The sequence below is a fragment of the Somniosus microcephalus genome, chromosome 3 (genome assembly GCF_052327205.1).
Source record: "Somniosus microcephalus isolate GS21.2 chromosome 3, FLI_Smic_1.0, whole genome shotgun sequence".
NCBI classification, from domain to species: Eukaryota; Metazoa; Chordata; class Chondrichthyes; order Squaliformes; family Somniosidae; genus Somniosus; species Somniosus microcephalus.
Genome location: NC_140989.1, coordinates 132,591,212 through 132,604,612, shown reverse-complemented (window position 1 = coordinate 132,604,612; position 13,401 = coordinate 132,591,212). Strand labels below are relative to the sequence as shown.

Below are 13,401 nucleotides of genomic sequence, written 5' to 3'. Positions count from 1 at the left end.
GTCGTTCCTGGGATTGATAAATTACTATCATAAATTTTTACCGAACTTGTCAACTGTTCTGCACCCTCTTAACGAACTGCTACAAACGGGAGTAATTTGGAAATGGAGCGAAGACTGTAAACGTGCCTTCCATAAATGCAAAGGCTTGATCGCGTCCAAGGAAGTTTTGGCTCATTACAACCCATCACTGCCAATCAGACTGGTGTGCGATGCATCCCCTTACGGCATAGGAGCGGTATTATCGCATAGATTCCCTGATGGCTCAGAGCAGCCGATAGCTTTTGCGTCACGCTCATTGAACTCAGCTGAGCGTAACTATGCCCAGATCGACAGGGAAGCACTCAGCCTGGTATGGGGAGTGAAGAAATTCAACCATTACCTACACGGACAAAAATTTACCTTGTTGACTGACCATCAACCCCTCGTCTCCATATTCAACCCTAAAAAGGGCGTTCCCATTATGACAGCGCAAAGGCTACAGAGGTGGTCCCTTTTCCTAGGGGCACACCAATATGACATAGAATACAAAGGATCAAAACAGCATGGAAATGCTGATGGTTTATCGCGTCTACCGTTGCCAACGGTAGAAGAGGCACCTATAGTGGACCCAGTGGAGATGTTCCACTCAACCATAGTGGAATGTCTACCAGTAACAAATTCTACCATTGAAAAGGAAACGAGAAATGACCCGACTCTCTCACGAGTCTACGATTTAACGGTGAAGGGATGGCCAGCACATGGCGAACCACTGTTGCCAGCATTCTCGCAAAGAAGAGAACAGCTGTCAGTGTGCCGAGGAACCTTGATGTGTGGATCCAGAGTGGTGATTCCACCCAAACTCCAGGATAAAGTGCTAAAGGAGCTTCACGAGGGGCATTTGGGTGGAGTGAAATTGAAGAACCTAGCCAGAGCGTTTGTGTGGTGGCCAGGTATCGATGGAGACATCGAAGAAATGACCAAGGGCTGTCTAGGATGCCAGAAGGTCCAAAACGCCCCACCACAAGCCCCTCTACATCCATGGGAGTGGCCCTCATCTCCATGGCAAATCAGGAGCCGTTTCGTTAGGTTTTTTTTCTTTTCGTTGCTTTTTTTCTCCACCAGTCAGGCTCTGCAAGGTCTCGCTGAAGCTGTTGCTAAGCTAGAGACGCTTGCAAGGTACAGCCGACTGTTTAGAAGCTGTTAAGCAACAGGGTTTGTTGCCAGATACGGAGCTCAAAATCTCCATATGTTTCAACATTAGCGCTGGTTTGTCCGGCAGTTTTGATGGGACGGCAACAGCTCGGTCCCGTCGGTGCCGGATAGCACAAAGTTTCCTGTAATTAGCACTTGTGATTGCTTGAAAAAGGTTTGAGAGAAAATGCTATAGAAGTGTGTGTGTTACGTGAGGGATACAGATGAAAGAAGAATCTAATTCACAATAAATATGCTGATGACTGCAATAAAAGGAAATTTGTGTCAAAATTGAGATACCAATTAAATGCATTCAGTTTACAGGATATAGAAATCAATGTTACCTGGAGGCTGAGTGTGCTTGTATTCCTTCCTGTGTTGTGGGTTTCTCCTACAAAAAGACAAAACACACTTTAATCTACCATTAATTAAACACAATAGATGTAGTAAAATGATGGTGTACTTCACTCTATTAACCTTTCAGAACGGCAGTAGGATTATTTAGTCAGAGAATAGTGATTAAAAATGTTCTCTGACTACATTTTTTTTAGTTTTCTTTATAGAATGATATTTTTTTGCCAATTTTCTCCCTACTTCTATTCTGAAGGCATTTTCCTTCTGTTGGGGCAAGGTTCCATAGGTGCCAATTTCACCCTAACGGCCTACACAGAGGGTTGTGACCATATATGACCATGGAGGACATCACAACCAAGGCATTATTTTTGCAGATGTCATCTAGAAGAAAATTAGTGTGCAAAATGATGAAAAGTAATGTTGCATAAGCAAGAGCTGGACCCGTTTCTGGTTGTGGAAGACATTACCTCTTACAAAAAGTAGGTACTTCAGGGCCAGAGTGATCTCCTGGATTAGTTTTGATCGCCTAGATGGGTCGGAGAGGAATTTCTCAGAATTCACCCCCCTCAAATTGATCTAGGTTTTTATCTGGTTTTTCATCCCTCCCAGGAGATCACACAAGGTATCACAATTGTGTGGGGCAGGCTGGATGGACCAGAGGGTCTTTATCCGTCAGTCATTGTTCGTACAACTATTTTTCACATATCTTGTCAATATTTTATCAATACTGCTTTGCAGAAGTACCTTACATAAATAATTTGTCTGTACGATAGTTTCACAATTCTTTGGGGCTACTTTATTTAATATCGGGATACATGGAGAAATTCTGTACGAAAGGCTAATGCACCAATTTTGAAACTGAAGTCAATCAGCATGAAACTTTTCAATGCCTCATTAAAACTAGTTTGTAGGGATTTATTTCAATTTTACAGTGCATGCTGTGGTAGATGGGTTTCTTTTGAAAGTGGTCAAGTATATCCGTTATAATCTACAAATCATTATGGTGCCTTTAACAAATTAGGAACAGCCACTCAGATGGAAAATGAAGCTCCTTAATTAGCCATTTCGACAAAAGGAATGCAGATATTCTATGGCAGCAGCTGTTCCAATTGTCGATGGGACCATAATGATTTGTGGATTATAATAGATATACATGGCCACTTTTCAAAAGAAACCCATCTATCAAGTAACCCACTGGCTCAAACTTTTTTATGTGGGCGTCGCTGGCAAGGCCAGCATTAATTGCCCTTGAGAAGGTGGTGGTAAGCCGTCTTCTTGAATCGCTGCAGTCTATGAGGTGAAAGTTTTCCTAGCGGTTTGATACAACTTGAGTAGATGCTGGGTTGCAAAAGGGCAAGGCAGGGAGTTTACAGAGAATGACTACCTGTATCTGAACAGGAGAGGATTCTGAACAGGGGGAAAAGGGGGTTTGGATTTGGATTTTATATCTTTCAAAATAAATGAAATCTATAACTAATAAAACTTAACATTAGTAAGAGAGAGTTCTCTCTCCGGTTCCACAGAATTGCTTGGTTGATGTGTCAATTCATTAGTTATGAGGGAATCTTGTAGGTACTTAACTCAGAATTCCCTACAACTAAAATTGATCAATCAAAATGAAGATAACTTTATCTTCTGGTGCAGGTAAGTGAATAGATGGACATTTTTTTTTAAATACGCTAATTGTAGCAGAAATTACTGACCTATAGCAAGCAGTACCAAAAGGACACTCTGCTTTGTCATCGTCCTCCTCCCCACCTGTTGAATCTTCATAATCAGCATCTCCTGGGTGACTCAGCTCTTGAAAATGAAGTGGATTTTTCCTATGTGTAAAAAAAAAGTGGAACTGTTAAAAAGATGCACTGAACTTCACAGAATCACAGAAACCCCACAGTGCAGATAGAGGCCATTTCGGCCCATCGAGCCTGCACCGACACATATCCCACCTGATCCCCGTAACCCCACGTATTTAATCCCCCTAACACGAAGGGTCAATTTATCATAGCCAATCATCCTAACCCGCACATCTTTGGACTGTGGGAGGAAACCGGAGCACCCGGAGCCGAAATCTTCTGTCATTTTTATAATTTGAGAATGTCTGAATGGTCTGAAATATCTCCCTGATCTGGTGTTACGAGGTAACTAAAACCTACAGGTATAGTTAGAATCAGCAACAGTGAGAACATTTCTAAATATGACGGTTTTGCCACACGGAGAATCTATTTGCTAAAATGGACTCCATTTACTAACTTTTGATAGTTCAAAGTTGTGTATTCAATTGGGTAGCGAGAGTGTGCATGCTTCTGGTTTGCTATAAATTCTTGGTCAATGCAACATAATCAGAAGTGGCATTAGCAGCATGAAAAAACATTACCAAATAGTTCAAGGACGTAGTGAATCTGCACTCTCGACTAGAATGCATCCATTATCCCAATCAGGAAACATCACACAGCCAATAAAAGTCAAAACAGCAACAAAATCTTCCATTAACTGGCTTTATACAAGAGGGCTATTTGGTATGAAAGTAAGGTTAAAATGATCAAATAAAACAGGAACTGTAAAGATACCAACACTGAATTAATTAGAAACAGATAATATAATACAGGTAGACTATCCTTTATCCGAAAACCTTGGGACCAGCTGAGTTTCGGTTTTCTGAGTTTTTCGGATTTCAGAAGGTATTGGGAAATTTGTCGGGGGTTGGGGTCGGCGGGGGGGTCGGGGTCGGCGGGGGGTTGGGGTCGGCGGGGGGTCGGGGGTGGTGGGGGTCAGCGAGAGAAAAGAATATCGGACGGGCCGCGGTTCAGGTCAGGGGTCGGGTCGGGGGGAGAGGTTTTCGGTTTTCAGAAGTTCGGATAAAGGATAGTCTACCTGTATAGCAAACTATGCCTGCAATGTGTAGGTTTTCCCAATTGGAATCTTCCAACCTATCCAAATCTATCATCTGATTTTTTTCCAAATAAATCCAAGTGACCCCAATGCGGAATGATTTTGATTTTAAAATTAAGTTTGATACTATAAATGGTAATCGAAATTCTATTTCAACATTTCTGCCTTTTAAGAGTAGTTAAGGGCCTAGAAATTCGCCTCGGGCGGTGGCGCAAAACGGGCGGTATCGGATCAGCCGGCCATTATACGCAGCGCCTGATATTCAGTTCCATTGACTGCACCGCCAGAGACAAATTTCTAGGCCAAGGAGTTTTAAAAGGCTGTTTGCAGCAAATTCAAACTGCTAAAAATACACACATAGCGCAAAACCTATCTCAATTGGCAATGTGTACAGGATCTCGGACTCGTTCCTGCACATGTTTCAGTGGACATTTTAAGCAAGTAATAGAAGTTAACTACATTTGTGCAGCAACCAGCCCAGGATACACTTTTGAAACACCAACTACATGCAACTACAGACTCCATGCTAACTTTGTTTAAATTTCTTCATTTTTCGCCCTATGGATTCTATTCTTTCTTTTCCTCATCTTTTGTTTTCTCTCATTCTCTTCACTTTTGTTCACTTCTCAGCTACTCCATCCCCATCTAATTTATTTCATTTTAGTTCCAATGTTATACTGAATATTTCAGATTGGTCTCTCCTCCACAGTCCATTGTGTTACTTATTGCAGTAATTTTATTACCTGACGTCTCTCACTTCTTAATTTGATTCCAATATTTGCATTTTTAACCCATTTATATCATCTTTAAAAGATTTTTCCCACCGCACTGCCTAACCTCACCCATAATCTGTCTTCTATTTTTCTGAATTATCTTGTGCTGATTCACTAACTTGCTTCTCACAACTTTCCTGATGTACTTAATTCTAGAGTCTGACCTTTATCTTATTACTTCAGGATAACTTTTTTTTAACAAGCACAGTTAGCAACAGTTGCTTTAAGACACTGCTCCCTTGTGGAGAAGTCAATGTAATGTGCATTCTTGGCAGGTACTACTGCAGAGAACTTGTGTCGGCAGTCAGTCAATCGCGTGAGTGACTACAGATGCTTAAAGTTTTCAAGGTCTCTCAATACACAGCAGTTTGTGAGCACTGGAACCAAAGTCTTATTTTCTTTCTTTAAAGAGATCCAATTGTGTATCTCTGAATTCCACCACTGCAAATGGCCATAAGAGAACCGATGATTAAAAGCAGCAAGCTATTAAATATTAGGATGTAACATCATTTAATGTTTGAAGTACAAAACATTTAATTTGACAGATATCCTAGGCATCCAGGTGAAATTCATGTGATGCACTGGTGAAGGAGACATTACTGAATAAAATGCACACCTACAGAATGTGGATGGGTTAGAAAGCTAAAGTTTTACAGCATGAAGTCCGAAAGTTAAGCAATTACTGTATTTCAAAAAACTTGAAAACAAAAAAAAGTGTGTCCTATTTCTGGGCCTTGTATTTTGAACTGTATCAGCCTTTTCTTTATTGATTCATTCTCAGGATGTGAGTGTCATTGGCAAGGCTGGCATTAATTGCCCATCCCTAGGCCACTTCAGTGAGCAGTTAAGAGTCAACCACCTTGCTCTCTCACCCCATCACTTTCAGTCATTCCCATCACTTCTCCCTTCCCCACAATCATGATTGCTTCTGCTGCCACCACTGCAGCTTGCTATTGCCCCCAATTTGCCTTATCCCTTCTATGACAGTCTCTCCTATCAACACCTGTGCATCCTTGTCCCATGCTCATATATATTCTATGCCCCCACAGCAGCCTGAAATGAAACTCTTGGTCTATTGCTGACCACATATATTTGTACCCTCGCCTGCCCACATGAACTCCTGCTACCTGACCCACCCTATCTCTGTGGAAACCTGAGAGACAAGCCTCCTCCCTCCCTTGCCTATCTGTGCTTAGTCCCACTTTTGTTGGCAGTCCCATTTCCCTCCCTGCCCAACCATGCTCAATACCAGTCCAAACATCACCCACCCTCAAGGCTGCCCCATGTCTTCATTGGGATTCCAGCAATCAGGTTTTAAACCACTTATAGCACTTTTCTAACTCTATCTTGATATCAATCATAACAGTTCTAGAATTCATATGCACATGTGCATTCTGGGAGCTATAACCTGGTGGCTCGAGTTTCTTCTGCTAACATTGATAGGTCTGGGAATTTGCATGGACTTGCAGCTCTGACTTCTCTTAGATACAGGTCTTCATTCCCGGAGGGACTTCATTACCAAGCTTAATCATTTTCTTTTGAATTGTGGAATTTTTTAAAGTTTTCCTCATGTTACAAACTATTTCCAGTAGTAAGTACTCAGCACAGCAGAGAAGCCAAAAGGGATTTTCAAAAAAAATATTTTGATTAGTTTCTCAATTCCTTTCTTTTAATGGTAAATTTTGCTGACTACTCATATGTGAATTGCTGTTTTCACATGACCTCAGTAGTTCCTATTGGAAGTTTATATACAGCTTTTTTTTTACATTTGATTGGTAACTTCGCTAACTCTTCACCACCACACATCCCAAAGCACTTTACAGCTAATGAAGTACTTTTTGAAGTGTTTTCACTGTTATAATGTAGGAAACATGGCTGCCAATTTGCACACAGCAAGCTCCCACAAACAGCAATGTGATAATGACCAGATAATCTGTTTTAGTGATGTTGATTGAGGGATAAATATTGGCTAGAACACTGTGGATAACTCCCCTGCTCTTCTTCAAAATAGTGCCATAGGATCTTTTACATACACCCGAGAGGGCAGACGGGGCCTCGGTTTAACGCCTCAACTGAAAGACGGCACCTCCGACAGTGCAGCACTCCCTCAGTACTGCACTGGAGTGTCAGCCTAGATTTTAGTGCTCAAGTCTCTGGAGGGTGCTACCAACTGAGCCACTACTGACACTGTACAACTAGAACAAAAAAAATTAATTTGCATTTGAAAGATATGATGGATACATGTTTATGAAATACACACAGCATTTTTATATATTTATTTATATATACCTGTAGCAGTTATTTCCATACACGCACGGGGCCCTCTGAGGCTTCGTTTGCTCTTTAGTTTGAAAAGCACTTGCACCTTCTGCTGGTTCGGGCTCATCAGGTTCTGGGCTTCTGCTTTTATCGAGGGGGCCTTGTCTGTGTGTATGTGAGGTTTCGGATTGCTGCAGGCTTGCCTGCTCACCCGGCCTGCTCATCATTCCCACTTCTTCCTCCTCCTCTTTGTCACTCATTTTCCAGTTGCTTATTTCACGTGTTTGCTGTGAGCCATGATCATGTTGGCTTTTGCCTTCACCATTATCATCGAGCCTCCAGTTCTCTTTAACCTTGGAAGGCATACTGAGTTTGTTCTTTATTTCCTCTTTCCTTTTCACATTAGTGGAATTTGCTCCAAGATTATTTTCTTTAGTATTGTTCTAGGAAACATCAAATTGTAACCATCGGTCAGTGAAGCTATTTACTTACTTTACGTAGATTTAAACAAGATTGCTACAACAACCTGTATTTATATAGAATCAAAATACAGCAGATGCTCGAAATCTGAAATAAAAACTGAAAATGCTGGCAATACTCAGCAGGTCAGGCAGCATCTGCAGAGAGAGGAACAGAGTTAACCTTTCAGGTCGATGCCCTTTCGTCAGAACTGGTAAAATTAGAGATGCAACAGGTTTTAAAAAGTACAGAGGCAAGGAAAGGGGGAGGAGAGGAAAGAACAAAAGGGAAGGTCTGTGATGGGTGAAAGGCAGGAGAGATTAAATGACAAAAGGGATGATGGTGCAAGGCGAAAGCAGGGTGGTAATGCGACAAGTAAAGAAGCAAAAGATGGGTCTAGAGGAGCTGTAAATGGCAACAGCAGAATCATTACCAACATCTGCTGTCTGAAACAAATGGGAGCAGTGGTTATGATCTGAAATTGTTGAATTCAGTGTTAAGACTGTAAAGTGTAAAGTGCTTAACCGAAAGTTGTGAGGGCAGAAGTGTAGGAAACGGGACAGACACGGTCGAGGTCCCCGTCAACCATGGTGGAAGGGAATTCTTGGTTGAGGGAAAAAGGAAGACATATCACAGACCTTCCCCTTTGTTCTTTCCTCTCCTCCTCTACGTCCCTTTCCCAGCCTCTGTACTTGGTTAATAAGGTTCCGCACGAGAGATTATTCGCAAAAATTAGAACACACAGAATTGGAGGTAACCTTATGACATGGGTCCATAATTAGTTGGGATGTAGGAGACAGAGAATAGGGATAAAGGGTTTGTTCGCTGACTGGCGGGGGTGACAAGTGGTGTTCCCCAGGGATCTGTGGTGGGACCTCAGCTTTTCACCATATATATTAATAATTTGGAGGAAGAAATAGAGAGTTGTATATTCAAATTTGCAGATAACACTAAGTTAGGAGACACAGTAGGGATATATATATCAGGAAGGGTATATTATCCTTAAAAAGGGTACAGTGTAGATTCACCAGAATGATACCAAGGCTAAAAAAGTTAAATTATGGGACAGGAGGTTGCACAGGCTTGTATTCCCTTGAGTTTAGAAGGTTGAGGGTGGCATAAAACTGAATGATCAATAAAATGACATCATCTTGAAATTCAAGTTGAAAAAAATGAACTTAATACAAGAAAATAAAAATCAATGCTGCAACTGGACTGAAGATCAATCAGTTTGAAAGAGAAAGACTGGCTACACCTAAAACGCCAACCTTTCATTGTTTTTCTAGCATTTTTCGTCTTTCTTTTCATCATAGTTCACTGCTGCCAAGTTAGTGTCATGACAACCAGTCAAGCAAAAACTAACATGTCCATATTAACTCAGTTTGCTTGCTGTTGCAGCGTACACACCCGAAACGTTAAAAACTGTCTTTTCTCTTCACAGATGCAGACTGGCCTGCTATACAGTTCCAGCAGGTTAAGCTTTTATTTCAAAGTATGAAAATTGATGCTTTAAAAACAGTCAAATAAATTTACAATGTTTAAAAAAAAGGATACTTTCAATAAAAAGTGCTCCCCTAGAATTTCCTTACCATTTAAGGCTTAATTTTTTCAAGTTGCAATCTCGGAATAAAATGCAAAAAATGCTGAATATTTCAAGAATGATCTAGAAAAGTCCCTGATTAAGTTGGAAATTGAAAATAGGCTTGAGTGTAGGATTGAAAAGAGAGACAGAATCATCAAAATTTAAGGTACAGAAGGAGGCCAAAATGGAGCTATCCAGCCTAATCCCACTTTCCAGCTCTTGGAGGTTACAGCACTTCAGGTGCATATTCAAGTACTTTTTAAATGCAAGGGTTTCTGCCTCTACCACCCTTTCAGGCTGAGTGTTCCAGACCCCACCATCCTCTGGGAGAAAAAAGTTTTCCTTAACTCCCCTCTAGTCCTTCTACCAATTACTTTCAATCTATGCCCCCTGGTTATTGACCTCTCTGCTAAGGGAAATAGGTCCTTCCTATCCACTCTAACTAGGCCCCTCATAATTTTATACACCTCAATTAAGGCTCCCCTCAGTCTCTTCTGTTCCAAGGAAAACAACAGTGTATCCAATCTTTCCTCATAACTAAAATTCTCCAGTCCTGGCAACATCCTTATAAATCTCCTCTGTAACCTCTCTAGTGAAATCATATCTTTCATCTGGAACAGAAGTCCTGAAAATGAACTTGAAATCAGTACAAGCTTGATGAGATAGAGATGCTGCTCATTCATATTCTTAATATTGAAGTTAAAAATGAAGTTAAAAATAATGTAAACATCCCACACAGGAATTCTAGTAGCCTTACCTTGCTTTGTTCTTCATCTTCAATTGGTTCAGTTTTCTTCCTTCTACCCTTTTTCTCCTGTGGCTGATCTGTTGTTTCATTATCTTCGACACTCTCAAAGGACTCGTGTCTCTTTCTTCCTGGTTGAGTTACCCGAGTTTTGGTGTGCTCTGCATCACTTCTTCCTCTTCCCCGTCCCCTTACATTACCTAAAGCAAAATAAAGATGTTCAAATTATGAACTGCAATCTTGATTAATCAACCAAAAATAAATTGGATATGCAATAAAATAAACCGGGCAATATTTATTAAAAGGCAATGGTTCCCTACAAATTCTGTCACTATTTCCGCAATAGATCCACAAGTGGATTCTACACAGTTAAATATAACAGATAACGTTATGGCAATATTGGAAGGAATTGGCTTGTTAAGAAGACATCATGGTCATCATATAGTTTCCATAATGTGGACAAAGTTGTATTGTTATCTGATAGAGTTAAAAAAATTATGACCATGTTGTATGATTGTATAACAAATTTTAAAATGCAATGGCTTAAATGCTGCTAATCTTGCTGATTAGATATATTATGTACACAAGTAACTAGTAACATCTTGGTATATCATGATGCCACTAGAACATCTGCTAACAGAAACTTTGATTGCCTACAACAACTTGCATTTCAGTACTTTTCACAGGCAGAGACACATCTTAGAGCACTTTATAGGGAGAGAGGAAAGGATAAAGAAGTGTTGGGGGCGGGGGGGGGGGGGGGGTTGATTCTCCCCATTGCATACAGAGATTCACTTTTGTAACTGTGGTATTTACTTATCTTCCTGCAGAAAATAAAGATTTTTTTTCTCCCAGGAACCAAAAATACTTCAGTTTCTCTTAGAACTTGGAAATAAGTTTATATCACTGGAGATATGCACTTCTCTCCACTTCAATAGTAACTGGACAAACCATGAACAATGCCAAGGAAAATCTACTAGTTTAAAAATACATTTTCTCCTTGCTTCTATGTTTCATGTTGCATGAAGTAAATTATCTAGAGGTTCTCTCGCCAGAGTGTAAGCTATTTTATGAGTCTGGAAAACCAAAACCTGTTTATAATGATGTGTGACACACATGATGGAATGCTAGGATTCATCTGCTAAGGATATTCTGTTTATGCTATGGTTGCGAATAATATCTGGATTCTCAGCATAATTTAAAAATATTAGTTCTCATGTTCAGATTGGAGCTGATAACGAACTACCATGTAGTAATTTATTAGTGAGATTTGTAATTTAAAAAAAAATTCCCATGTAAATTATCAGCTTATTTTGGCAAGTAAAAATTTAACTCACTCTAATGGAATAATAGATGATGTTCTTTTGTTTTTTTTAAATAAAAGCATAAAGACAAATAGTTTGAGGATGGGCATCAATAAAATCTTTCAGGCTGCTATATTTAGTTAACAAAAGACAGTGTATCCAACCACAGATCAGCTCAAGTTCCTTTATTCACAAAATGCCTATATTTAAAAGGCAAAAGCTGCCAATGGTACTTAACTTTTGACAAAAATAACTGTAAAACTAACGTTGATGGTTCATGGAAATGACTAAAACAGATGAACAAAAAAAAAGGTAGAGACAGTACAATAACAAGTTTTCTCATTTGACTATGCCATGGATTAAACAATGCAAGAACACTTAGTAATGGAAAATCCATTTAAAAAGTTTTGATGAATATAAAGTCTGTTGCAAAATACAATATTTAGTTCAAGTGCAACTGTATTACAGTATCATTTGTAATTTTAATTTGGCAAAAAGGTAGCTCCATAGTTGGTTTTACAGATGAAAGGAAAACATGTCAATGAATATAGTATCAGTTATAAATAGTTGGACCCACTGATTCGAAGGCATGATTAATTAGCACAATTGGTTAACTTTTCTAGGGAGAAAGAACGCTTATTCAGGAAAACACTGTTCTTTAGGGAAGGGGAACTCGCGAGCAATGTTCCCTTTAATTTTTTTTGGGTGCGCTACCCCTTTAAGGGGCTGCGCAGCCCATTCGAAATACGACGCATGCGCAGTTTTTCCCATTTAAAAGCCGGTGAGCCGGCTGCAGAGGCGTTCCAGAGTGCTGTGCATCCACGCAGCTTAAAGGGAACATTGCTTGCGAGGGACTTCAGTTTTCCTTAAATAAATATGTAGGTGTTTAACACAAGTATAATGTAAGTACTTTATTTAATAAACTGAATGATATACTGTATAATGCTTTTCTCAATATTTAACCCATCAGTATAAGGAGTGCAACCTCTACATGAATGGATCACTTAGCTCAACACTAATTACCTGCTTATAGTCTGTCCATTTACACACACTGATTTGGAAATCGTACATGTTCTCATACTTTCCAACGTACCCATCAACACTAATCCATATAGAGCTGCAATCTCGAAGACTACTCTGCTGAGAAATTCTGCACAAACACAGAACCCACTAATTAACCTGCATTGCATCTTGGAATATTTTTCTGGATATACATAAGTTATGAAGACAAGCTCACCAGAACGGAACTTATTTTCACTGGGGGGAAAATTGGAGAAAGAACAAGAGCCAGTTTGTTTTTAAATGTTGAAAAATAAAGACAATGTAGACATATCCAGGTTATTAGCCTTAAACTGTAATCGTAAAACTAGAAAACACAAATACAAAATTGGCAATCCTTCAGAAAGACTAGAGGTTAATCAAAATTCTCTCCCTGGCCACATGCTGTTAGGGGTGGCATATAGCATTAACTGTCTTTGCTAGAAATCTTAATTCATTATGACTCCTTTCATAAAGAGTTGAATGAATATCTTATTACGAAAGGGTTGAAGATTATAAAGATTAGAGACATATAATCCTTTCATAAAGAGCTGGATGAATCTCTCATTTAGTAGTAGCCTATAGATTATAAGGATCAGATAGACATAGGCAAATACTCTCAGATACACCATAGTTCCTGTGGTGCTGGAATCATGGAGGTGTGACTGGCCTAGGTAAATAATGTAAGCTGTAATGTTGGCCTAAATCCCTGGAATTTTTGTTCACCACCCTAGGAGTTAGGGAGACGTTTGACACAACTTCATTCTCTTGGAAGTTTTACCTGTGGTATTCACCTTCCCCAGGAAATTAATTGAATTGGGCAAAATC

The 13,401-nt window shown here is 39.8% G+C and overlaps 1 protein-coding gene across 5 annotated transcripts in view; it reads right to left on the bottom strand.

The window, feature by feature from the left end:
• The window catches only part of aplf (aprataxin and PNKP like factor), a 115,868-nt gene that overhangs the window by 21,241 nt on the left and 81,226 nt on the right, over positions 1 to 13,401 (bottom strand). For all 5 annotated transcript variants that reach the window (XM_085981633.1, XM_085981636.1, XM_085981632.1 and 2 more), the window contains 4 exons: positions 10,244 to 10,431; positions 7,476 to 7,888; positions 3,228 to 3,347; positions 1,515 to 1,561 (listed from right to left, as the gene is read on the bottom strand). In XM_085981633.1, coding sequence (XP_085837759.1) covers positions 1,515 to 1,561; positions 3,228 to 3,347; positions 7,476 to 7,888; positions 10,244 to 10,431 — 768 coding nt within the window. The remainder of the gene's footprint in view (positions 1 to 1,514; positions 1,562 to 3,227; positions 3,348 to 7,475; positions 7,889 to 10,243; positions 10,432 to 13,401) is intronic.